Raw genomic sequence first — 26646 nt, forward strand, 5'->3', positions numbered from 1 at the left:
CAAAGCGGCATGTCTGGGCGAGCAAGGCGGCATCGGCTAATGATGGCCGAGCTTCACTCTCATTCCACGCTAAAAGGGCTCTTATGCTTTGTATTTTGTAATGATCGGGGGCTTTAGTCGAATCCCGCCGTAAAAAGAGGCTTTGTTGAAGCTTTGTTGTCAGTAATAAAAAGTGTGCCTGCTATGAGCACACATGGAAGTCTGATAAGTCGACTCCCACACACATACAAATGGGCACCGAGCCAGTAGATGACAAACATGCGTACAGGCATCAACACACACACACACACACACACACACACACACACACACACACACACACACACACACACACACACACACACGTAGCCATAGACACACAGTACATAATAAGGATTGCTGCCGGGCCTGGTCTCAGTTTCTCCCTTGCAGAACTAAACTGTACATTTGAGTTACAGTGCAAGGCATCCAGCTGCTGTATCTTAGGATGCAGTTCCAAAGACTGGTTTGATTTCGTCATCTATCTGTCGAACACGTTTACATTCTACATCTCAGTTATTTAGCAGGCCAAATCATCCACAGGGACCCCATGGTCACTGAGAGTGCACAATCAAAGACTTCATAACTTCATAAAAGCCCAGAGGCAGAGTCAAAACCATTACGGTTAGCGGGGCAAACGTTCTCCGGTAATCAGTGTCAGAGTGATTTTGTACAGTGGGTTGTGGAGGCGGGTGTCTGGCCTGGATGGCGAGGCAGTGATGAGCTCGGGGCGCACAGAGGTGAACGAGCAGAATGGGCAGATGTCTGAAGGGGAGGTGTGGTGAGGAGTCAGAACTAGAACTACACTGCTGCCCACGGCTTTGAAAAAAAAAAAAAGAGAAAATGGGTCGGAGTTTGTCAGAGTTTGTGTGTCTGTGTGTGTGAATTCATAAGCTGTCATCACTGTTTAGACTGTGTTTCGGTCCTCTGGAGTCAATCAAACATTCTCAGCATCTGCCACACCATCTCTGTAGTCAGCGCAAGCAGCAAAAATATCCTCCTTAATAACTCATTTAGCCTTGAAAGTGACTCCCATCTTGTTTTAGAACTGCACTTTCAAAATAACTTCAATTGCTTCCAATGAAGCTGCTGTTTTGAGCATTATCTCGAAATTATGTGACACCAAAGAAGCATGTCAAACATTTGATTTGCATGAGAAAAAAAGTGAAAAACTCTCGTACAAAATACATTATGTTTTAAAAATAGGATTTTAAGACTAAACCCTGGACCAACATAGTAAGATGAACGCACTTGTATAAACAGGATATGCATGCATTTAAATTATAAAACTGTACTCACAGCAGTCGAAGAGAGTGCAATCCACTGAAAGCCATTTTGGGGATACAACGCAGCGAGTTGTAGCTCAGGATTCTGCAATGTTAAAAACAATTACATATGTATGCATACAAAATTCAACTGTCTCCATCCGACTGTCAGCAACAGAATGAAATATTAGCTCTTCGGTCTGACAGCTGAGGCGGGTCAGGACTTACAGAGTGGTAAGTTGGCTCATGTTGGCAAAGGATGAGTTGGTCAGAGAGTTGATCTTGTTGTTGCTCAGGTCTCTGAAAAGAAAATTAAAAAGGCATGCGGTCACCATGTTGATCTGCACAGTGCAATAGAGGAATAAACAGACAAACACTTACACCAGCTGCAGGTATTTGAAGGCAGACAGTTCCTTTGGCACAACACTGAACTGGTTTCCATCCAGATACCTGAACAAAGTAGACACAAAATGATCTATTAAAAAAGATGCTAAATTGATCATGAAATATAATATATATATAAATATAATATAGTGCCTTCACAATAATATATATATATATATACAGTGTAACACTCTGCAGTTGACATTTCAGTTTAGATTCTATAACCTGAAATCTAAACTTGCTCCTGAGGAGGATTGTGATATGATAAAAATCTTAGGAGCAGCTCCAGTAGGGGACCTCGTGATGGAAGTCTTGCCAACATTGTAATGTATTTAATATCTAAAACTAAATCCAATAACTTGCACTCCTGTAGTTTACTTTGGAAACCAGTTAATATGATTTCCTCAGAAAACTAAATGTCATGGAGTTCAGTATCAGTATATTTAACTGCAGTTGTTGGAAAGCCAACATGTTAATGCAAACTAAGGAGGATATATATTTGTATTATATATATCTGTGATTTCTAGATTTTACTTACTTCAGGTGCAGCAGGAAGTATGAAATCATTTGCTCAAACATTTTTATTATTTAGCAGTTTCTTGCGCATATGAAAATAATTCAGTTTAACAAGTTATTTAACAAGTTATTAATGAGGGGTTTACGAATTGAATTATAGTTCCCTATTTTATAATCATTATGTTTTAACAGTTTCAAGGTGTTTTAATTCTACATTTGTCAATTTTATTCTGGTGTTTGTCCCCTGATTTATTTTACTGTGAGGATGGATTAGGTGAAGATCTGCTGGCGGTTATTGCAGGACAGCCCACTTTTTTTTTTTTTTATACTTAAACACTTTTTCTAATGCTGTTTGCAGCCGATTTAACCTCGTGACACAAAGCAGAACGTTTTGGAAGTCACTTTTTGTTTAGGCTTGCGGTGGCGGAGTCTGTCTACATTAACGACGCTTGGCGTGGGGATGATGTGGTCGTTTGCGGACACTGCTCACCGCTGGCGGAGTTTATATTCGTAAAATGCCGGCCGTTCTACCTGCCGAGGGAGTGTGCTCGTCCTCCCTCCCCTCCCCAACAACAACAAGTAAAGGAACGTCTCATTCCTGTACTTGCAGCTCCAACCGCAAAACCCTGCAGCGCTCCAGACTGAGGAACAGCTTCACCCATGAGGCTGTCGGGACGCTGGGCTCTCTCTCCCCTCTCTCTCCCCTCTCTCCCCATGAACTCTGAACTTTTGCACTGTGGACCCATATTTGCACTACGTTGTCTGTTTTATTGTTTGTTTTTATTGTTGCATATTTGTGCTTTTCTTGTTTTGTCTTTATATTTGCACACAGTGGGACTGCGAGGAACGGTTTTTCAATCCATCTGTATGTCTTCATATAGTGGATTGACATTAAAGAAGTTGAAGTGGAAGTTGATATAGCTATAGTACATCCTATGCAACCATCCCTATTTCACACACATATACTGGGTTATATATAACCTCAACTGGGACTGAATAACTGAGAAAAGGGACATTTTTGTGTATTCCCTGTTTAGCAGCAATTCCTAAGTGTGACCTACTAGAACTTTTTTTTAGAAGGGACTGAGGTACAAACACTTGAGTGCAGTGCAAGTGTGTGTGTGTGTGTGTGTGTGTGTGTGTGTGATAACATACAGACTATCTACAAGCTGCCATTGTTGACATCATGTCTGCAGGAACACAACCAACCTGACTGTTAACACAAAGGGCTACAAGTGGTCTGTCAACTTGATAAATGGCTGATTTAGGGCCTTGCCCCTCTGTGCTATTGTTGTTGACTGTATTATGTGGGGTGGGAAGGGCAGGGGCAGGTGGTGAGGGGGAGGTGGTTATATCGGAGGCCTTTGGGTTCGGAGGTAATGATAGGTAATGACGGTGCAGAGGACACTTGGGATAATGATGGAGTAGCAAACTCTCCAGATGACTAGATGAAAGCCCAGAACAGAAGGGTATACCTGGTCACACCTGCTGGGACAATGACAGGCCTTAAGGCTTGCACAGCGTGTGTGTGCATCTGCGTGTGTGTGTGTGCATCTGTGTGTGTGTGTGTGTGTGTGTGTGTGTGTGTGTGTGTGTGTGCGTGCCTGAGTTAGTCAGAACCAGTTGAAGCAGTATTGGAAAGTTCCAGACCAATTCCATTCCCTCCCCTTTCCATTGAAAACTGCTCATTAAAATGTCCTGTTGCTCCCCTATGCTCCTGTGGACAGGCTTTTGGCCTTCATACAAATATGCGCGCGCACACACACAAACACACACACACATGCACGCACAGAAACACAGACACACACTGATCCTTGGCTCTGAGTGTGAGAGTGACATCAGTGCTAGCCCCGAAGGCTGCTAGGAACACAGGAGAAGAATGTCTGAGAGAATAACTACAGGGTTTATTGACTCCTTACCTCTTCTCCAAATGACGAGATCTGTTTTTTTGTTGCCTCATAAACTCCTCTTTACTTTTTTTTTTTAATATTATCTCCTTTGGTTTCAAAGCAAGACAAAGGAACAATAATAAGGAACAATAATACCTGGAAGTCTAACTGACAAATATCGACACAATTAGCATAATTAATGCTAAGTAACTCACAGTTCGGTCACATTTCTGGGGATGCCTTTGGGCAGTGTTTGGAGGTGCTTGTTACTGCAGCGCACCACAGTCTCCAGGCAAGTGCATTCACTGGGACACTGGGGTCTGGGCACACAGCTTGTCTCCTCTTGGCCTGGGAAAAAAAGAAGAGAAGGAGAGGAGTCAGATACTAGAGAAGAAAAAAAAAGGAAGAATGACCAGAAGGGTACGAAGGAGATGGAAACAAGCCCAAAAGAAGAGCTGTTGTCTCGGGCAAAAAAAGACGTGGAGGAAAAAACTGTGGAAAGAGTAGACAGACAAAGCAAACCTAAAGGCAAGACATTACCAAGACATCACAATCCTTCAAGCTGGTGAGGCATTGAGACAATGCAGAAAGAGGAAGTGAAAAATGTGAGAAGTAAAATAGGACAGAGAGAGAGGAGCCTCGCTAATGTATTATCGACCAGCAAGAGCAAAGAATGGAAGCTGCCCGAGGCCCGAAGACAAGTCTAACAGTCATTCAGGTGCAAATAGGCTGACTGGTCAATAAGGCAAACAGCTCAATAGCTCCACTCAGCCCGGCATCGACCAGAAACTTAGGAACTGCTGAGTAGCAATCTATTCAGTAAACAAAAGAGTCACACAATAGCAGTCATTATTTAAGATGATCTCAGACACTTTAAGCAGCTCTTGTTCATAACATATTGTGGAGCAGAGTGCAGTGGTAAAATCTTCATCAGTCACACCCAGACAGGTTAGTTTCACACAGTGCAGGTTATCTACTAAATTGCAGATGCTTATCTCCTTTCAAGGAGATAAAGTACTCCATTTAAAGTTGAGACGATGCAACAAAACTGCAGCTATAGAGTATATAAGGACAGGCAGACAAAGACTCAAAGTATGACTCTCAGTTGTGTGTCTTGGTACGACTTACCCTCCTCACAGCGGAAGTCAGGCAGAGCCACATCCTGCAGGGGAATCTCCTTCAGGAAGGCCGGACGCTGGCAGCGAGGGTTACCCGTCACAATCTTCTTACTCCGCAGCCAATCACCGAGCCAGGCCAGCCGACAGTCACAGTTAAAGGAGTTGGCCAGGAGGTTGCTGTGGGAGAAAGTAACAGAGGTTATAAAAGCAATGAAACTTGAAATGAAAGACTGGGGGTAGACGTGTGCGTATGTCAGGGTCTCACAGGGTGGAGAGAGTCTGCAGAGTGTCGAAGGCTCCCGGAGCGATTGTGGTCAGCTGGTTATCATACAGAGACAGCAAACGGACGTTGTGAAGCCCCGTGAAGCTGTCGTTGTGGACACAGCTGATCTTGTTGTTCCTCAGCATCCTAAAGAGGAGAACAATACAACAGTAGCCTAAAAATCGGAAATATCACCAAGCAAGTTAGAAATATCAACATGCACGAGTGTGATTGGCAGGTATTTGTGCATCAACTCACAGCATACGCAGTCCCTCGAGGCCACGGAACATCCCGCTTCGAACCGAGTCGATCTGATTGGCTGTGAGGTGAAGCTCATTGACAGATGATGCACCTTCAAAGGCCCCATCCTCAACCTCTGTGATCTTGTTGTTGCTGAGGTTACTGTGAGAAAAAAAAGTGTGTCAGTGAATTAAACGTATTCCTTACTATTTATAGGACGACTGTTAAGAGTTTGACTTACATTTTCTTCAGCTGGGAAAGGTTCTTAAAAACTCCAGTTGCTTCCATAGTTGTGATCTCATTGTTGTTAAGGCGGCTGTACAGAATGAGATGAAAAAGTTAAACCATTCAAACAAACAGTAATATTCCCTCGAGACATTCATTTTTTTTCTTTTTTTTTTTTATTGCTTGGGCTACAACGTTTTATTTCTCTCCAATTAAATTCAAGTGTAAACTCTATTACTCTTTTTCAGGTACTTCTCATGCTGTCTCTGCTCCGTCTATCTCTTCATTTGTCTTTCCTTGGTAGCAATGTGCAAAATACTTTTTCCCTAATTCCTTACAGTTCAGTGGTGGATCCAGGGATGTGCTCGGGGATCTTGGTGAGCTTCAGGTTGGAGCAGTCCACCACATTCGACTCACAGCGGCACTTCGGGGGACACACTGGATCACTGTTGCAGGCATTATTCAGACGGGTGTCCTCTGTACCTGAACAGGAGGGAATGCAAACACGTACACTTTTACGACACAAACTGACAGCAACCACTTTCCTATACCGACACGGACGCCTCGCTTTCCCGTAACGCTGTAAGTCACGCATCTGGACCCTCCACGGGAGCATGTCAGCACTTTGTCCTGTTGTGACTTAAGAAGAGGCTTCCTTACCTCATCTTTAACCTTAGCCGCCCCTTAAGAACATCCTTCAGCTCTCCCACCATTCATAGGAGATATGAACGGGTGGGGGCGAGTTATTTTAGAGAGAGGTGGGCAGTGGGGTGAAAGAAAGAGGATTTGGGCAGCCAGCTTCAGTGAAGCAGAGCACCCAAGAGGGACTGGGTGGTGGGAGAAAGGTAGTTGAAATGATGCGCAGGAAGTAGACAGGTGGAGTCGAAGGGAAGGAGCGGCAGGAAGCAGAGGAAGGAGGGCAGGAGGAACATGAGTGAGCGCAGAAAGGAAAAGGGGGAGAAAGGAGGCAAGGGAGACAGATGAGTGAGGAATGACAGGTGACAGGCGGAGGGGCAGAGAGACGTCTCTCCTGATAGAGGAAGAGCAAGAATGAGGCAGCATGGGGAGTGTGGGACGTTTTCCTGCCGCTCCTCTGTCTATGAATAGATGTTACGTGCCAAAAAGTGTGCTGCCAGTTACATCATGGCTGCTCAATAATGGAACAGCACTGGGAGCTACTTAAAACAGTGTGTGTGTGTCTGTGAGAGTGTGTATTGTGTCTGTGTATATATGAGTGTGTGTATATGTGCGTGTAGAGCTAATGTGTGTGCATTATGTTCCATTTAGAGGGAACAGCCTGGCATTTTCTGTTAGGATATCGTTTTGTGTCCCGTTTCTCTTTGCATGCACCACTGTGCCTTAAGTTTGGAGATGACGTCAGCAGGACACCGTGGGGCACCCGGACCACAATCACGAGCAGGAAAACCTCGAACAAAAAGGACAAATTCTATGGCTGAGAATCAAAAATGTGTCCAAATAAATGGAGCGGCATTTGAAACTATAACCTAATCCCAAACACTCATCGCTGACTTTATTAGAGTACAATCAGACAGTGAAAGACAGAATTGCATTCAGAGAAGCAACTTCCTCCTGCTGCCTGTGCAAGGACTTTTTCTGTCACTTGTCAGAGTGGCTCAGTTGGTGCAGACAGACACAGTAATGCTGGTCATTAAGGAACTTTCCCTCGCCAGGCCAGACAACAGAAAAAGGCATTTCCTGCTACAGAGGAAGCAATGAAAATACAGCACAGAGCTTTGATCTAAAGGATGTAGCGGAGCCAGGGGAGATTTCGTGAGCCTGAGTCATCGTCATCGTTACAAGTACGAGTGGCGACACTTTTACTGTCACAGATTTACACGAAACTGGAGAAAAGCGATTAGAGAGGGATGAGGTTTTTCCCTCTCTGAGGTGCAAAATGACTCATCGCTGGAGTTGTAGAAGTTCTCATAATTCCCTGCAGCTTGATTCCTCATTATCAATGTATTAAGGAATTCCCGTGCTGTCAGTGATTGTGTGTGCTTAGTGCATGTGTGTGTGTGTGTGTGTGTGTGTCTGTATTGTGGAGGCTTATATTGTTATCATTCAGGGAGGGTGAAATTCTTATTAATCACGTTTGGCTTTGATCTTCCCTCTGCTTACATGGTACTCCCATTTGTTCTCTAAGCCAGCACAGAGCTTTATCTCAACTTAGCACACAAAGACACATTAATTTACTCTCTCTCTCTCTCTCTCTCACACACACACACACACACACACACACACACACACACACACACACACACACACACACACACACACACACACACACACACACACACACAGACTTTGACACACATCACTGCTCCTCCTAGTTATTTTCTTGGAAGTGCTCTTGTTAAGAGGCCCGGAAACATCCGCTGATAGGAATCTGGGTCCTCTGGTGGGCTTTATTTTCTTTAGCATTTACTGATAGAGAGGACACACTTTCCTTCCCCTCTGTCCTTCTCTCCCTTCCCGTCTCTGTCCCTCTCGCTGACTGGCTGTCTGTGCTAATGCCAAAGCAAAGACACATTTCCTTTTGACTCTATCTGCTGAGACTGTAAGAAAAATAGAGCTGAGAGGAAACAGATGCTCTCTCACACACACAAATATATATCTCACGTTAAAATTCACACAGGTAAAGTCACTCTTGGGCCCAATTAGCTGTTGTCACGTAGAAATACCTCAAGTTACCAGCAGCATGAACATTTCAAAGAATTTGACCCTTAAATGTCCAGTGTTTTCTATGTGCAGACCATTTCCTCTGAAGTTCATCCTTCCATCATCCACATTAAAGGATTATTTCACTTTATTATAACTTAGGTCTTTCATAGCAAGTATTTAAAGAAATGATGGTGGGCAAAATAAATGGGACTTTCATGAAAATGTTCGTAATAATTCCTCCTTGCACAGGTCAAAGCTGAACTAGGACGCTGCCATGGATGTTAACAACAAGTAGTTTGGGGAATCATTAGACATTACTGCTTTCTCTTCCATAGAAGTTTGGCTAATGTGTGGGTTCATTTAAAACCTGTGACCATCTGAAATATTTGTGTGACTTGTTCCCAGCTCTCAGCAAAAACTTGGTAAATAATTACCTAAATGAAAGGATGGCAAAATTGTAAAAGTAAGACCCAGGCTGTAATAAACTGAAACCATCCTTTAACCTGTTGGACAATTCTATTTAAATGAACAGTAAGCAATGGAAAGAATGACACCACTACATGGCTGCAGGTGGAAAATTAAAGGAAAGACAATGATAGGTGTGAACATTTACCAGCCACTCACCTGGGATGACGTACTGCTCTTTGGCTGTGATGGAGAAAAGAAAGAGGGACGGATGTCAGTGAGACCAGTCCGGTCCGCATAGCTGTGACGTAGCTATGCTTCAGAACAGTCATATATAAAGCTTATATATGACGACACAAAGTACATGACAGAGAAGCCTGGGACTATCTTTGTGCATGGCAATATGGAGGAACTGGTAACAAAGTAAAAAGGTGATAAATATTTGGCTGTTGCTAAGGAGGAGTGACATGAGGGAAAGAGGGAGACAGTGAGAAAGCAAGAAAAAAGAAAGAAGGAAAAAGACAAAAAGACAGAGAAAAGAAAGAGAAAAAAAACACATAGACTCCTTTCTTCACTAGGTCTAGCTAGCCAAACAAATGAGGCTGTAAAGAAGTGTGAAACCTCACCTGTGTAGAGTGCCAGACAGCATAGCAGAGTGCATTAACACAATAGTGGGCACAGGGTGGAGTGAGAGGGATGCTGTGGGATCTGGTTAGTGCAGTGAGGAGGAGTGAGAGAATGAGGGGGCATGGAGGAAACCTGAGCCTGGTGAGCAGGGGGCAAAGAGCGGGCAAGGGGAGATGGAGGCTGGGAGGGACGGGAGCCTGAGATTGGCAGAGGGCAGGGGAATGGTGGGCACATACAGAAACTCTAGCCCTTATACCAGCCTTGACTGTTGATCTCAGATCACTGCGGTTTGAATGTGAAACTAGACTCACGATGTGGTAATATTGAGGGAAAATGGAGAAAGAGCGAATGATCCCTCTCTCCTTGGCCCCAAGTTTGTCTGGGGAGATATTGATTGAGGAGCACCGGCACAGCAGATGATGGGCCGAATAAAACCTTTCGCCAGGAATGATCTCTTACTAAATGTGGTGTGTGGTAGAGGGAACAATGCAACGATAAAAGCCACTCCCAGCGGAGAGAAAGAGAGAAGGTAAGAGCGGAGCAGAGAGAGACAAGTGGAATAAAAACAACGAAGCCTGTCTGAGAACTAGGGAGCCCCAGAGAGAGAAATAAGGGAGAGACATTTGGAGACAGTGACAAAGAGCCACCGGCCTACCAGAGCAGCGGAACTTCTTGCTCTTGATCTGTCCAATCCGTTTGTTTGCGAGTCTCCGTGGGCTGGCGCAGCGGGCGCCGCTGGTCTCGATCGGGTTGGAGCGCAGGTAGTCTGCCAGCCACTTGAGATTACAGTCACAAATAAATGGGTTTTGGGCCAGGTGACTGGAGAGCAGAGAGGTGGGATTGGAAAGAAGCAGGAAAATATTAGCCAGGTACAGAGAAGAGGAATGTGAAGAAACACACAAAAACGAATGAAATGAAAATAGCATGTTTATATTTGGACACCATAGTCACAGCCTTAGAACAGACGCTCACCTGTCATCGCAGAAACATAAGAACATGTCTTTGTAGATACATCAGTGCAGTGTCAACTTCAGTTTAGGGCTGGCCGATAATTTAACATTATTGTTTACTGATTCAAATAAGAAATAGTTTAATATTTTGGTAAACAAATTTATTGTTGATTTAAAGCCTTCACTGAGATTTTCTGCTGCCCTCTAATAGAACTCTTGTAACCCTTGTAACTTTAAATTTACTACGGTAAATGGTAATTTTGCAACATGGCTCAAATTTGGAGAGGGTCTCTGTTGTTTACAGTTCGATAAGTTTTGACACACAACATATGTCATATGGTGGTCAGTGCTGATTGGTTAAAAAAAAAATGCTTCAAAAGTTTCAAAATTAACCTGGATGGTGCTGCTGAGGTCTACGCCCACGATGGGCATCTTCAACAGGTGTTTTCTATGCCAATGTGTAAAACCTTTAATATGCAGTATGTTTGGCATGTATGGTAGGTGCCACAGTGTAGGGTCTATATTGATACCAGCGTGTTTGCCTTGTTTCTCGGGACAGAGAAAAGGAGAAGTTATTTTAGAGAGAATTGGTGCTTTCTGAGTAACAGTGGTGGAAAAGACTGGGTGTGGTGTGTGCTGTTTTTTTTTTTTATCTCGATCTGGCCGCTGAAGCTGTGTATGTCCATGTGTTTATGAAGATGATAGATTTACTCCCCTTTCTACCTCATGAGTCCATTCCTGTGTTATTACACAGACCTGCGCGTAAACAACTCCTGTGTTGGCTCATGTTTTATGGTAACAGCTCAGCATGTGTCACAGCGTGTACAGCAGCGTGTTTGTGTGTGTGTGTGATTGACTCACAGAGTCTGGATAGCTCGTAGTGAAGTGAAGGTGCCCTTGGCGAGGGTTTGGATCTTGTTGTCGTAGAGCGATAGCAGCGAGAGATTCTGCAGGTCCTGGAAGGCGTTGGCACGAACGCAGTGAATCTTATTGGCATTCAGCAACCTGATAGAAGGAGGGAAGAAGGAAACGAGGGAGGGAAGCGGCTTGTCAAAGTTTCTTTATGCATTCATTCATTATACATTCCATCTAGAAAACACAGGTACAAAGTTTATTTGAAGGTTACGACTCCTTTACTGAGTGGGAGGAAAGGGTGCCTGGTATTCAGTATATGTCTGCAGAGTATCAGCAGAGTGTGTGTGTGTGTGTGTGTGTGTTCCACTTACAGCAGTTGCAAGGCGTAGAGGCCGTCAAACACCCCCTTGGGCAGATCGGTGATCTTATTTCCATACAGCACACTGAGAAATCACAACGCAGACTTGCTTTAGACACAAGGAATGGCAACAGAGCGGCTATTTATGCGCAAGCTCGGCTCGGGGCCACTTACAGGGAGTTGAGGGAGCGCAGGCCCTGGAAGGCATCAGGAGCTATCTCTGAGATCTGGTTGTTGCTCAGGTCTCTGTGAAGGAGAACAAGGCCAGAGAATTAGTCAAGGGTTTGGGTTTAAGCCAGTGACCACTTACTGTGTAAAGTTTGACCCCACCATCACTTGTCATATTCATGTCATCCTCATAGGAAGGTGGGTTGGATCGAAGGACAATGTTTGTGACTGGCAAGCTATGAAGAAGCAAATGTAGTGTGAGCTGGATGAAGACGAGTTCCAGCTCTCTCCCATATTTGATGGCGCGTAACTTCAAGGCAGCCTTGTAGCCAATCAAAACATTTACTTGTATTATTTGTGGCCTATCAAGCGATCCTCTGTTGTATCACGGTATGTGTATGTGTGTGTCTGTGTGTGTGTGTGTGAGTAAAAATGTGATGCAAGGCCAAAATCCAAAGCGAAATACAGTAGACTGCTTCTGAACATAGCTGTTGTTAATAGGATCCGCAGGCCTCTCCCCACAGGATAACCACTAAGCCTGTGTGTCTATGTGTTTATGTGTGTGTCTGTGTGAGTAAATGCAACAGTAAATGAGGAACAGTGGGACAGAAAGGGAGAAAGACAGATGGAGAGAGGGAGTTAATGGAGTATGTGGACTGAACTCCAGTCGACTGGATACCTTTGAAGGAAAATCATCATGCGGTGAAGAAGAGGGATATTTTCTCATTTGGGGGTAACAGTTAAAGAAGTGCCCATTTGTCTTCCTGCAAAGAACTGAGGTTTCCTGGAAATGAAAACGCAGCAAAGGAGCCAACATACACACTGGTGTGTGTCTGTAAACTCAGACACTGTTGTGTTTGTCTGTGTGTCAGTGTGTGAGGGCTGTTTCTGCATCCCTGTCTAAAGGGGTGGTTCATGTATAGGTCATTCAAACTGGGACAAGGTGAAAGAGAATGTGTGTGGCTGACATTTACTAGGAGAAGAGGACACGCAGGGTCAGGAGAGGCACACCACAAATAAACACAGACATGTGCACAACAGTTTATGTAAAACCTTAACTAGGTTTACTTTTGCCTGATACTCAATAATTCAACGATTTAAAAAAAAAAAAAAATACCTAATGCCTCAGAAAAACCTACCATTAAACATATAACGTATATGAACATCTGCAGAGTCTGACCCAGGGGAGCCACCATATATTCATCATGATGTCTACACGGTGTGTACTGAGGCAGTTGGACACAGGACAAGCCCGGCTAGTGAGGGCACACAGCCAGCTGAATCAACAGAGACACTGAGGGTCAACACAGACATGTGGCCATGCATTGTTGTTGCTAAATGCAGAATCAGCAGCAGCAACAGCAGTAGCAGGTCATGTTTGTTTAGAAGAACAGATGGATCACACCTCTTTAGATACATCTTGGCTCAAGTTGGGTTAAGATATGCTTTACTTTTTTTTTTTTTTTAATAAGAAACCTATATTTAAATGATTATTTTGCACAAAAACAGTCTATGTATTTTTTCTGAAGTTAGGGAAGCAATATAACAGTTGCTCTGTTTGTTTCATTTCTTTTCCAGCTTATTAATATTCAGTTTTGTTGAATATTTGTTGAATCTGTCATTCAATCTGGTTCCTATATATTGTATGAAACCGGAAAGATTTGTAATAACATTCACTAAAAAGTAACGATCCTTTTTTTGGTTATTATGTTTCAGACTTACTGTAATGCTTATTTAGTTTAAACGTTTCATTTACTCTCAACGCATAATATTGTCACAAAAAGGCATTTATTTTAATACGAAACATAAAATATTTCTGTTGGAAATCCCCTGGATCTTCTAGGAGATAGCAGCTGCTTCGGTCTGTCTACGGCTTTTTAGTCACTTCATCTGAACTTCAAAACTCTTCGCGGAACTGGACGATAAAACAATGAGGGATCCTTTAAGAAGGGCAGAGAAACTCCCTGACCTTCCGTTTCCTCCATCTCCCTGCTGCTATGTCAGTCAGACCCGGTGGTGTTGGAGTTATGGGTTTGGCCGACTGGTGTGTGTGCTGGCTAGGTGACCGGACAGCTGGCTCGGCGGGTGAAAAACCGCTCAGTCTCAACTACCATCCTGTCACTGTTCACGAAGCCTCGGCCCTTATTTCAGCACACTCTCTGTCCCATCATCATGGTTCCAGACGGCAACTTGCATTTGGCCCACGCAGGCACAACACGCACACAGACTGGACACAACACTAGCCAGGGGAATACCAGTGTGCAGCCATGAAAAATGAGAGCTGTTATTACGCTCTTGTAGGATCTGAGTGCTTGCTTTCCATGCCACCCCAAGCCTGAGAACAAGAATATGTTCTTAAGGCACAGACAAAATAAATACTTCATGCTCCATGGAAGTGGAATAAGAAGACTGCCAATTGTCACTTCTTTTTCCAGCCCTCAACTTCTTGTTCTCATCTGTATTATTTAGCCCAGAGGTGAGTGTACTGCTGTACTTACATCCTACGCAGTTTCTTGTAGGGCGAGAAGGCTCCGGGTGGAACAGACTTAATCCCATTCTGCTCCAGACGTCTGAAGAGGCAAAGAGAGGAGAGGAGATACCATTAGTTAAGCAAACAATAGACTTCTCCATGGCAACAAAGCTGAGTAATCACCTCTGACCCTTGGTGATTGGCCTGATTATATTAGCGGAGATCTATTCCCCAGCTGTAATAGGTCCAGGCATGTTGGAGTCATAACATCCTCCGAACCAATAAACAGTCTGAATACTTAAGTGCTGTGGAAAAGGACTGGAGGGGAAAAGGCTTCGTCTCATTGTGTGAGGGTGTTAAGGCTTTCGACTAAAAGTCATATTTTTTCTTGGTAAAACTTTTACAGTTTCTAGCACTTATGTTCTCATATGAGATCCTGAAATCAATAATGATCTCACTTGCTCTTGTGAAAGTTGCTGTTATCCTCTGGGTGTCTGCAAAGTGTCCACTGAAACCGTTTCAGCGTGGTAAAATATGACTTCTTTGAGTTTACTTTTTCCTGTGAGCCTACGAGCTGCTGAAGCAAAGTTGACAAGAAAAGGGTCTGACAACATCTCACCATAAAACAACTGCCAAAGAATGAAATTAATACACAGACAAACATACACTCGGTCATCCAGCACAGAACAGTAACAGACTCTAATCAGTCTCAGATGGTCCCAGGGAAACAGACATCCCTAAACCCCATTAGTGTGGGCATGCATATGTGTTTCAGGCTGCTACTTAGGACCCAGCTAAGTCCCAGACCAATTCCCTGGTGTAGCTGGCAGAGGGCTGTTTATCTGCAGGTCAGTTCACAGCTTTTAAAACTGTCCTTACCGAGGCTTAGCAGGGCCCAGAGGGAGCCAGCTGCAGGCCTGTCTGCTGGTTCTACCATTCTGCCTCCCAGCAGAGGAACTGGCTACAGACCAGGAGGCATGGGCCTGTGCAAGCTGTGGTAGGCCAGCGACTATGTCGGCAGCTAAAGATAATTAAGATGCTATTTGTCACCACAGGAAAATTTGAAATATTCAAAAATCTGCAAAACTCCTTGGCAAACAGAAAGTTGTTGATGAATTCAACCATTACCTCCTGAAATATGGGATTTCTTGGCTCGGGATCATTTCCACAAGATTTAATTATTCTGTTAGGGATGTTTCAGATTTACTACATGCCTCTTAGGCCTCCTGCGTTGCTGTGTTTATGTCTATTCATGGGGGGTAAATGTTTTGTTAGACATTCGCCACAGCAATTAAACAGTTTTCAATGTCCAAATTTTTCAATCAAGAATCTTTCCCCTTCAAAGGAGTGGTTTACATTTATGGTGCGATATAGAAGCGCAATTGACATTCTTAGGATAGCAGTGATTCCAGACCACAGATTCCTGTGGTGGACATGCTCTCTCTGTCTGTTTTTGTCTGCCTGTCCCAATATGTCTGTGGATTTACAGCAGAGTGACAGCGCTGTGGTTCCTCTGCCCTCACCATGCGGCAGAGTTGTGGGCCAAGTGGCCTTAGTGCCTTCTCTTGTCTGTCTGACTGGTCCAAACCAGTCTGGCACGCTATGCGCTGTTTGCACGTGTTTCAGTGTCGGTTGTGTACGTTTGTGCCTACGTGCTGTGGTGCTCCGGTGTGTGTCAGCATATGGAAAAACCCTCTAAGCCAGACAAGGGCGCACACATGATGCTGTGACAACTTTTTAAGTCTTTGCATTGGATCCGTGCAGATCGATATGAGCAAGCGACTTAATCCTTGCAATCAACAAAGGAGCTACTCCGTCCAATTGGCAGAGAAAAAAAAAGAAACAATCTCCACGAGTCGCCTGTGGACAGATAATCAATGGTTCCCATCCAATTTATCAGACTGAACATTTGTATGTCTGTCTGAGTATGTTTGTGAGCTGGTGTTTGTGTCAGCTCAATCAATGTTCTTCATCCTTTTCATTAGGTTCTGAGCATGGTTTTCATTAAGGGGAAACACATTATGCCTTTGGGTATTCACGCAGTGTGTTTGTGAGTCAGAAATGGATGGCAGGACCGTGGCGGCGTGGATGAAAGGCAGAGGGGTGGTGGTGGGGGTTTTATGGCAGGGTTCAGTCACTGCAGACAGAGACTATGGTGCATAATAATCTGTTGTGGTAGTGTTTAGGCTCACTGGGCCTGGTCTCACAAGAGAGGATTACAGAAACCAGCTCACATCCTCACAGCCATAAACACAACACTGGCATTCATTAGGGGAGAGCAGGGCAAAGAGGTTGCAATTCTCCGATTTGTACGTAATGAGAGCAGCATGCGTGTGTGTTGGTGTGTGTATGTGAGTTTCCGAGTGCCTCATTAACAAGGCATTAGGCTGGCCTTGATACCCAGCAGCCCGCCTTGCTGTAATTGAAACTGATTTTATAATGAACTTCAAGCACAAATCAAACCTGCTGCACAGAGTTACTGAGCGGACCCCTCCCCCCCATTTCCCCCCTTTTTTTATTCTTTCTCCGCTGATCTGCCTCCTTGAACCCGCCTGTGGTGATTTGGCAAGCTGGGAAGGAGGGAGAGAAGACAGAGGGGAATGTGGAGGAGAAAATAAAAACAAGAGAGGAGGATAAAGAGGGAAGGAAAGAGTGTTGCGGGACTTTAACCTGTAAGGTAAGGCTCCGATGGGCAGGATAGGACAAATGTGCATTGCACTCTATAAGTTATCTTGTAAAAGATGAATCAGGACATACTAGAGTTTATCATCAGGACATGGTTAAGCACCAATTAGATGTGAAAGGCAGGGAAAGTTTAAAAATGCCTTTCCTCCTCTGCTGTGCAGAGAGAATCCGCTGTCTATGGTAGAGCTATCATTCAGCAGTCTCTCTGCTCTGCCTTTTGTGCTGCTGGCTGGTTATTGGGCTCATAGATCACCTCAGTGTCTACGATATCCCACTTGTGGAACTTTATAACTGGAGGGCATGCTGGAGACATCTACAAACCATCAACCACTGAAAAATTGCATCTCTGTTTTTTCCATGTTTTATGGTTTGTAGACCACCACTGAGGGTGAGGCTGAATTATTTACACCTTAGAAGCCAAAATGAAGGATGTGTGAAGCCTTTTAAATGATTTAAATTATCTCAATATTTTGTCGATATATCATTCAATTAGACAAGAACACACAGAAGTGTGAAGGGAATGTCCAAATTAGGAAATTCAGCACACCATTGCACTAGAAGTGGGTCAGGGTTGTTGGGGAACATGGGATCTGTGACTTCCATGCTAGCTGGGTATTTATAAACAGACCCCATAGGGAGGAGGAGACCTAGAAACTTGCTCTGTCCTCCTAACTACACACATGCTCCTTGGAAGAACATGCAATGCGACCGCTGGCTTTCTCCCTCCATCCTCCTTTTTTGCCACCATGCATAAATCACAGTGTTGCTGTACCATTTTATGCAGACTGCTGCCCTTGGCATGAAACCCCTGATTAAAACAGAGCAAAAGGAGTACTTTGAAAAGTCTAGCCATGCATTCCCGGGAATTACATTAGGCTGATAGCATGTGGGCCGTAAACAGTTAATGCCCAGACAGATGTTGGAGGACTGATAAACTGAGGGAGGGATGTAAGCAAAGCACTCGCATGTGGTTCGCAGCCATCTGAGCTGATAAGAGGAGGCAGTCACAGTCTAAAGTCTGCTCCAAGTCTGCGTGGGTCTCTTTCAGTGTGCAGCAAACTGATGGATGCCCTGCCAGGTGATGCACAGAGGAAAAAGCTAAGCTGGAACAGTGTATGTTCATAAAACTAGCATGCTTACATATTCCTAACCTTGTTAAACCCCCGCATGACCAAACACATTAAGTAAAAGTTGATTATTTAAAAAAATGAAATAAAAAATAAAATAAAAATAACGTGTCTAGACCAATATGTTTTAATCACCGACTGTAAGGAGCTTTACTGTATATGTTGGAAATTGTTAAAGAAATGTTTCAAGGATCTCCTCTGTGTCATTCAATATGAACAGGGAAATATATTGTATAAAACTGTCTACAGTGTTCATGATTAAATTACAGCTCTGTATATATGTAATCATAGCTATGCACTCTTGTTTGCCAACGGTAAAACTTAATATACAAAATTGTGTTATGTTATCTAGCACGCCAAGTTGTCTGATATCATAGTACTACATTTAGAAGAAGAACAGTGTGCAGGCTGAGATCTAAATTTACATTAGAATTAGAATTAATTGAGCAGTGATTTATTCTTTACATCATGGTGACAAATCAGACTGCGCATCTTTATATGGTTAAAATGGGCCTTACAAACATCTTTTAAGATGGATTTCATCTTTTCTTTGAATGGGGGTGACGCAGTTCACTTAAGAGTGGAAGTATTGTGCTCACATTTCGGCCATGCTGTCGGGCAGGTTGGCTGGGATGGCGGTCAGACCTTTCCCTCTACAGTCCACAATGTTGTTACTGCAGGTACACATGGCAGGGCAAGAGCCCCCACCAATGCTGCACGGCTGCAGGCCGGAAGAGTCCTGGTGTCCTGAGGAGACAAAAGGAGGGGAGAAAAAGATAAATATGAACATATGACATATTGAGCGGAGAAGAAGATGCGGCTCCAACAGGTGTGTGAGCACAGGTGGTGTTGGTTTCAATGGCAGCAGCACGACTGTAAACAGGATTACAGGATGAGGTTGTTTGTCGGAGGATTTGCACGGTGACACGGAGCAGCTCTTGCTCTCAAGTGGAACTCAGACTCTTTCCGCTGCTGCTCATGTCATCAACCCTTTGTGCTCTATAAGCTGAATTGCAAATGAACACCCATTCCCAGAGATGTTTTGACATTGAGAAAAAGAAATGAAACATCTTCTCTTGACTTTATTGTAAAGCCGTATATCCTTGAGAATCAATAGGCAAGAAAGTAGGTTATCTATCAAAGGAGTGCCACGAGAGGAGAACAAAGATTTGAATAATAGAGTGGCAATTGTAGGCCTCCCAATAACATCCATTGATCTCCCCACAAATTTTCCTCCTGAGTCTGCAGTCTCTGGCGGGAATTGATGCCATTCTGCACATTCAGCTTTACAACCCCCGCCTCCTCACTTCCATTTGTTCCAAAACACTTCAACTTTTTAATTTGCATACAGAGCACACAACCCATCATACTGTCTCTAGATACCTGTTCAAATAGCTACAGCACTGTCAACGGTGTGGTGAAGAGCGGCCGCTTACACTACCAGTACAGCGTGTTTGCGGTGTATGTGTGTGTGTGTGTGTGTGTGTGTGTGTGTGTGTGTGTGTGTGTGTGTGTGTGTGTGCGTGTGTGCACAAGATGTGTGTATGTAAATCTAACCCAGATAAAATGAATAAAACAGACTTTTAAATGGCCTCATTTACACAGCATTACTAATCCGAGTTTCAAACCATGAATATTTAATTACCTTCCTATCTATCGCTCAGCTTGAGTGGAAAATGTTGGCGAGAGAGTGAAGGGGGGTAGAGATTCAGGGACAGGAGGACAGAGTGAGTGATGGTAAAAGTCAGTAACAGAGGATGCACAGCGTTCAAAACTCCACTCCTGAAAACGGTAAGAACCACTGTTGTTCACCATAAAATTACTAGCCTAGCTCTTGCACCATATTGCTAATAAGAGATGTTTTAGGTCAGACTTCATATATCTGGTCAATCATAATCAATTATCTGAAGGCCCAGAATGCTTTGACAGATCTGGGAATCAGATTGCAAACAGCATGAAGAGCGTGAATCAACACTGGCACAGTTGCTCAACCCACGTGATCTGAGGCAGTGTGATCTGGGATGGCAGAGGTTTGACAGATCTGGTATCAGGTGTAGGGCAGAGAAAAACTCCCTTCTGATCTAACATGGCATATTTGACAGGCCTGGGATCAGGGAGAGTGCAGAGCACAGCTGGAGCGGCCTTAAAAATGACAGCTCTCTGACAGGTGTACTTGAGGTGAAGCTGTTTGATGTTTGCTCCTCCCCTGTTCTTCCGACGGCTGTTTTCCCCATTATCTTGTTCCCGTCCGCCATCACTCACTGCCCTTTTTTATTTGCTTTTCACTTTTCGATCAGTTTCCCCTCCTTCATCTGCTCTTTCTGCTGTCTCACTGCCTTTAGCGTCTTCATTTTCAACCTCTCTATCACTGTAACCCATTACCTTCTGTCCATTGGCTCACAAGTCTTTACGTTTAACCTCACTCCATCTCATATCTCTCATCATTTCAAAATATTATCATTGGCGTCTTCCCATTTGTGTTTTTCCCATCTCTCCCTCTTTATAGTCATTTATTTCCTGTTTCCCACTACCACAGTCATATTTTATTCAACTCAAGCAATTTATTATTAATTGTTCATTTCAAAAATAATATTTTCACTTCATTTATCATACCTTGGGGCAGTATTTCATAACAATAGTCATTCCTTTTTTGTCATGTAACCTTAAACTGGCTCAAGCAGCTTCTAACTAGTAGACTAGAATCAGAGGATTATAAGTAATGAGGATGAAAATGGTTTTGGCAGCTGTATTAAGGTAAGGCTCTTCATTTCGAACTAATTTTCTCAAAAGGAGCTGAGAGAAAAATATTTCAAATTCGAAAAACTTGTATTTTTGCTGTTCATCTGTTTCAAATAGCAACATCCTTTTGTGATCAAAAAAGCTCAGAGAGAGTCCCTCCAAGTAATTAAAAAGTTTAAGTGTTTGCTCTGCAAACATTATTCTTGAAATCCAATTTTCACACCTGGATTTAGTACTCTTAAAATTAGCTTTCCCCTGTTTTGTGTTCACTAAGAATTAGATTTTTCAAGCTGAAAATAATGAGCCCTAGATTGTGGATTGTTTAACTTTAATTTGATCTTTAAAGGAGAATGATGACAAACGAGTGCCTGGAAAAATATTTTTCCTCAAAGCCAGGCAGTAAATGTGTTGGTCTGCTCATTACTGGCAAAAATTTACAGTATAGTGATGCTTTCCAGCCGAACACTGGGAGTGACAGTGAGTGAGTCATAATGCCGGGACTGCTGCAGAATTTCATCATATTTTTGCATTGATGAATAACACATACTGTACCCCGATTTCCTTCCCCTGCCTCTCACAACACAACAGCAATGTGCCTCTTTTCTCCCTCTTCTTCCTCTCTTTCAGCACCGCGCCACCCAGCCCCAAATCCCCCGCAGGTGGCCTGGCCTGGTCACAGCACAAACTAAATGCATGCACAACCACATCGAACAATATCAAAAATACAATATGTGTGTGCCAACGAGCCAGTCCCTAATGAGTCTTTCTGTGGGAGTTCAACTCCTGGCCACTCATCCTCTAAGAAGAAAGTGGGAGTATGTGTTTGTGGGTGTGCATGTGTTGAATGCATGACTGTGTACTTACACACATAGATATACAGAAATACGCAGCAATAGGTTTTTTTGTTCATGCTGATTTGCTGTTAAGTCTCACACAGAACCAATCGGTGTCAGTCTACAACACCCCTTTAAAATTCATACATGGTGAAAGCTAATATCTGCATGCTATGCTGCGTAAACTGCAGCTCCCCATTTTGCAAATCCTAAACTTTTTGACTCTGTATCCTACCAGAAACCAAAGTTTCCCTGACACCCCCATGCTTCCCTTTCGAATCTGGAATTGTTACACTCCCACGCTTTGAGTCTCTTTCCCTGGGCGATGAATAGTTAATGATCTGTGCTGTCACGCCGTATGGCTGCGTAAAAATCACAACCCATGGAGAGAGAGGTACACACACCCACAAACACACACACGAGCGTAGACACAAACACCCCTCGCAGCTGGTGTTGCGAGTGAGATGGCCTTGTGGGGAGTGGAGGTTCTCATGCTGTTTTTCCATTGTCCGGATATGATAACCCCAGTGCACGCCATGACACGCCCACGAGCACATGCTCGCTCTCTCCAACACACACATTGCAAGAGAGGAACAGTGACTTCAAAGCCATAATAATCCTTGCGTGAGGAGGTGAGAGGCTGTAAATAATGACAACTGAGGAGAGGGTTTCTCCTGTCAGCGGGGGCAGCCCTTGCTCCAGCTGTGTGTTTTATAGATATGTTGGGCATTTTCCTAGAACCACTGCCAGCTCCGAAAAGCTGGATACACATGCAATGGAAAGAGGAGAGCCGTGAGGTTGCCTGGGGGCAGAGGAGTTGTCAGATGGCTGCCAGGTGAATACACACTGACACAGAAACACATCGGGATAGGAGGTCGGGGAGAGAATAAGTACAGGTCACAATTTTTCTGATTAAAGTACCTATCCCTTTTTGAGATGGTGTGAAACATACTTTCCCGGTCACTCAAGCTTGTAAGTTACTAAATAAACAAAAAACACAATAGGAAGTACAATTTGATTTGGGGTGTTACTCCATAAATCTTACCTGAGCAGCTGAACTCATGTTTCTGTACCTCTGCCACATTGAGTCCTCTGAGCTCAGGAGGGCCAGTGCACTGGGTGAATAGACCAATTGTAGGCCTCTGTCTGAGCCACTGGGCGAGCCAGGCCAGATGACAGTCACAGTTCAGATTGTTCGAGTGGAGACGGCTGTTAAATGAGAGAACATTTTTGTTAAATTGATGCATCAAAAGAGTTTTGTTTTCGCTATCTAAAATACCACCAGCCGAAGACACAAATAGCACAAAAAGTGTCTATTCTTTCCTTCAACTCATCACATCCAATCCCTGCGGCAAAACACACTAAATGATATGCTACATGGATGATTGTAAATGGCACATTCTAAAAAAGAGGGACACTAAAGAGGACTTTAGGTCTAAACCAAGTACTCCAGTACTGCATTCCTGCAGTTCTGTGTGTGTCCAGAATAGCTCTTGCCGTGGTGCGGTGGACCTCTGGAGCATGTATGCTAACTTGCAAACCCACGTGCACAGAACCATAGTGTGCACACAAACAGAAAAGCAATTTAATATGACCCCACTGGGAGTGAGAAAGCCCAAAATGTCACCACAAGAGCAATGGAGTCACGGCTCGGAGTTTCAGCAGGCATAATTGTTTTAATTTGTGCATAATTTCAGATTTAGTAATCACATACAATGCACAATACACAATAGGCTTCTGGGGCTATTTGTGTATATCTGGGCCAGTTGTCTTTAGATTGAAGGGATAATGGCCCTTGGAATTGCTACAGACTCTTCTGTGGTACTCTGTGGTTATGGCTGCTACCCAGCGTTGCCTGGAATCACAGAACCTGTCTACTCCCATTGGGATTACATGAGACTTCAGCCCTTTCTCTACTTTTTGCCTGCATGTATGTGAAATAGTTTTATTTAAAGAATACCTCCAGAGAGGTAGAGAGCATTGTGATGGGGTAGCTGTGACTTACAAAGTTCGTAGTTTGGGCATGTGGTTGAAGCTGGAGACAGGGATGCTGCTGATGTTGTTGTTGTTCAGCGTTCTGTGAAAAGAACAGAGCAAAAAGTCACATTGTCAGTGCCAGGGAGAAAAGTCGTTTGAAAAATATTCACTTCAAAACGAGTTTTGTTGCGCCCATCCTCTCCTATTCACTCTCTTTCCAAATCTATCCCCTCTCCTGTCTCTTTTCTCGTCTCTCTTTGTGGCCCACTGGGAATAAAACACCTCGCTCCACACAGATGGGAAGCCCTCGCACCTCCCACGCATGCAGATATGCACATACGCATACACGCACACGGGCCTGATCACAAGCGCCTCTACTTTTACAATACGCACACACCTCCGTCGAACCCTGGGCATCAGCTGCAGCAAGAGAATCAGGTCATTTCAATCAGCCTAATAACCCTTTACCATTTTTCAAGCTGCTCCCCCTTTTAACACAAACTGTTCTCCTCCCCCATAAAACCTATACATACAGACCCCATCAAAACAACCCCCTATCCCCTCTTACACCATAATGATAACCCGAGCACTACATCAATTTATCCGTGCCATGAAAGCAGCCTTTAATGTTTTTTTGTTTTGTTTCAACACCTCCTACACCCCCAACAAACACACATGCACAACCGTCTTTCAGTCTCAAAAAATAACAAGGCTGTCAAAGTGCCTTTGTCCCTCAGCCTGCACTGTTAGTCTACATTGTTTCAGGTGGGGAGCTCTGATGGAGGCCTGTGATTAGGATTTTTGACAAGAGATGATTAATTGAATGCTATAAAACTGCATTGCTTGGTCAACAATGTGTGCAGGATGGAAACTTGAATGGGATTTGCCCGCCCAGGGCTGGATGGTGGTTAGATGGAGGTGGAGTACTAGCTGGGTGGGGGGGGTGTTAATGTGATGGAGGGTAACGCTGCTGTCAACTGTGACTTAATGTAGCTCGGTCTTCATGATGCCGGCCCCCTCATGAGGCCCACGGGGGGTATTTTGGTATAATAAGCAAGCCCTGCGCTAAGTGTGTATATTAGTTATGGTGATTAGCAGGGGGAAAAAACAATGTCTTAATCTAACTAAGTGCTTTAATGAAATAATGCAGGGTTGGGCTGTATGAATAAAATCATTTTAGATACTTACAGCACTTCCAAGCCTCTCAGAGCTCTGAAGGCTCCATCCTCAATGCAGCTGATGTGGTTTTTATCCAGCTGGCTGCAGATCACACACACATACAAGAGAGAGATAGAGAAAGAGACGCTTCGTTACACAATCTTTGTGTGTCCCTGTAGGGTAGTTGTAATCATTGATACAGTAAGTAGTACACTGATGGAGTATGGTAAATCGATACAGGTTTAGTCATCTCAGCTCATGCAACCCCGAGAGTAGCAGATGGGGACTTTACTGATTGTTTATCTGCATCGATACACCTCGTAAATCTCGGTGTCCCTGTGTGAATGGTGAATACACTCTGCTATAGATGTAAATCACTGTTGCTACAAGGCATCTTTGGGGACCTGCATGTGTGTGAAGTGGTGAGTCTTTTCAGTCAAAGTGATACAGCCTCCAACTAATTGAATCTGCGCACACTCACCAATACGCACATTATCTTTAACTCCCACTGAAGATCATTAATCTGACCAGAGAAAATGTCTTAATGCTGGAATTACACTGAATGAGTTGTGAATAGAGAACACTTGTCTGCTGTTCACTTCCAGTAGCTTTCAATGTAATTTTGAATCATTGACTTTGCATCACTGGTTTCAAGAGCTATCATCTACTGGTGCACCTAGAACAATTAATCCAATTAGTCATTTCACAGTGAATTACTCAGCAACTACTTTGATCAATGAAGTATTTTTTCAGCTCCTCTTCTTGAACCTCCATGATGGTAAACTGAAAATCTTTGGGTATCAGACTGTCAATAACACATTTTCAGACATCATCATGGGCTGTTGGAACATGTGATGGGCATTTTTTATGATACTTGCTGACCTTCTATTAACCAATCATTATTCAATAATCACTGTTAATTGCCTGGTTACGTACATCCATCCCTGCTGGAGAGGCTGAGGTACTCACAGGTTTTTGATGTCTGTAGCTCCTCTGAATGCTTTTCTGGGAATGGACTGGATGAAGTTCTCGCTGAGATCACTGTGGAGAGAATAAGGATACAGTTACACACAACATATCCTCGAGGATGCCTTGGTTTGGTTTGTTTGGTTCGACAGGGCATTTTTGTGTACAATACAACTCTGTCTTTGGAAGCAACATTAACATGTTTCAACAACTTCCTTGGTAAATCTGTCACTTCCAGGGTTAAAGCATGCTTTTCAACCAGCAGAATTCACACTTTATTTAGCGTCACTCCTTCTTTTACCACATTCAACGGTGCAGAACGGAGAACTAAGTGCAAATTTTTTTTCTTTCCAATGTGTGCCAACACCCTGAGGTGTGGTACTGCATGGAGAACTCTACTCACAATGGAGTGGTTATTTTTTTGGTGGCTGTATTATTTAGTGTTCACTCATGCTATAATTTGTGCACTGCGCCTTGACCAGGCTCTGATGTGACGTGCCCGGCTTGCTGCCTGCACACAGACCAAACAAACAGGCAGCAGGGCAGAGACTCAGTGGATTCATTATGAATGCTGTGGCACAAAGAACATTATCTTTTCGTTTTAGGTTGTGTGTGTGTGTGTGTCCAGCGCTTAACGATGTGTACAAATTAGGCATTTGAAAAGTGCATGTGTGTGGAAAGTAAGAGGGCGAGAGAGCAGAGGGGAGGGTCAGAGAGGAGGGGAGGGAA

The 26646-nt window shown here is 43.8% G+C and overlaps 1 protein-coding gene across 4 annotated transcripts in view; it reads right to left on the bottom strand.

Moving 5' to 3' along the window:
* slit1a (slit homolog 1a (Drosophila)) overlaps positions 1-26646 on the bottom strand; it is a 90451-nt gene that overhangs the window by 13861 nt on the left and 49944 nt on the right. For 2 of the 4 annotated variants that reach the window (XM_069144709.1, XM_069144707.1), the window contains exons 5-24: positions 25921-25992; positions 24982-25053; positions 23822-23893; positions 22862-23025; positions 18844-18991; positions 14461-14532; positions 11969-12040; positions 11808-11879; positions 11443-11586; positions 10287-10450; positions 9224-9247; positions 6256-6400; positions 5934-6008; positions 5711-5854; positions 5456-5599; positions 5201-5367; positions 4288-4420; positions 1665-1733; positions 1512-1583; positions 1318-1389 (exon numbers count right to left, since the gene is read on the bottom strand). In XM_069144709.1, coding sequence (XP_069000810.1) covers positions 1318-1389; positions 1512-1583; positions 1665-1733; positions 4288-4420; positions 5201-5367; positions 5456-5599; positions 5711-5854; positions 5934-6008; positions 6256-6400; positions 9224-9247; positions 10287-10450; positions 11443-11586; positions 11808-11879; positions 11969-12040; positions 14461-14532; positions 18844-18991; positions 22862-23025; positions 23822-23893; positions 24982-25053; positions 25921-25992 — 2097 coding nt within the window. The remainder of the gene's footprint in view (positions 1-1317; positions 1390-1511; positions 1584-1664; positions 1734-4287; positions 4421-5200; positions 5368-5455; positions 5600-5710; positions 5855-5933; positions 6009-6255; positions 6401-9223; positions 9248-10286; positions 10451-11442; positions 11587-11807; positions 11880-11968; positions 12041-14460; positions 14533-18843; positions 18992-22861; positions 23026-23821; positions 23894-24981; positions 25054-25920; positions 25993-26646) is intronic. The other 2 variants (XM_069144710.1, XM_069144708.1) reach the window with 1 other exon arrangement.

The sequence above is a fragment of the Embiotoca jacksoni genome, unplaced genomic scaffold, assembly GCF_022577435.1.
Source record: "Embiotoca jacksoni isolate LCO1_2020_lvr unplaced genomic scaffold, fEmbJac1.0.p SCAF_12, whole genome shotgun sequence".
NCBI lineage: Eukaryota > Metazoa > Chordata > Actinopteri > Embiotocidae > Embiotoca > Embiotoca jacksoni.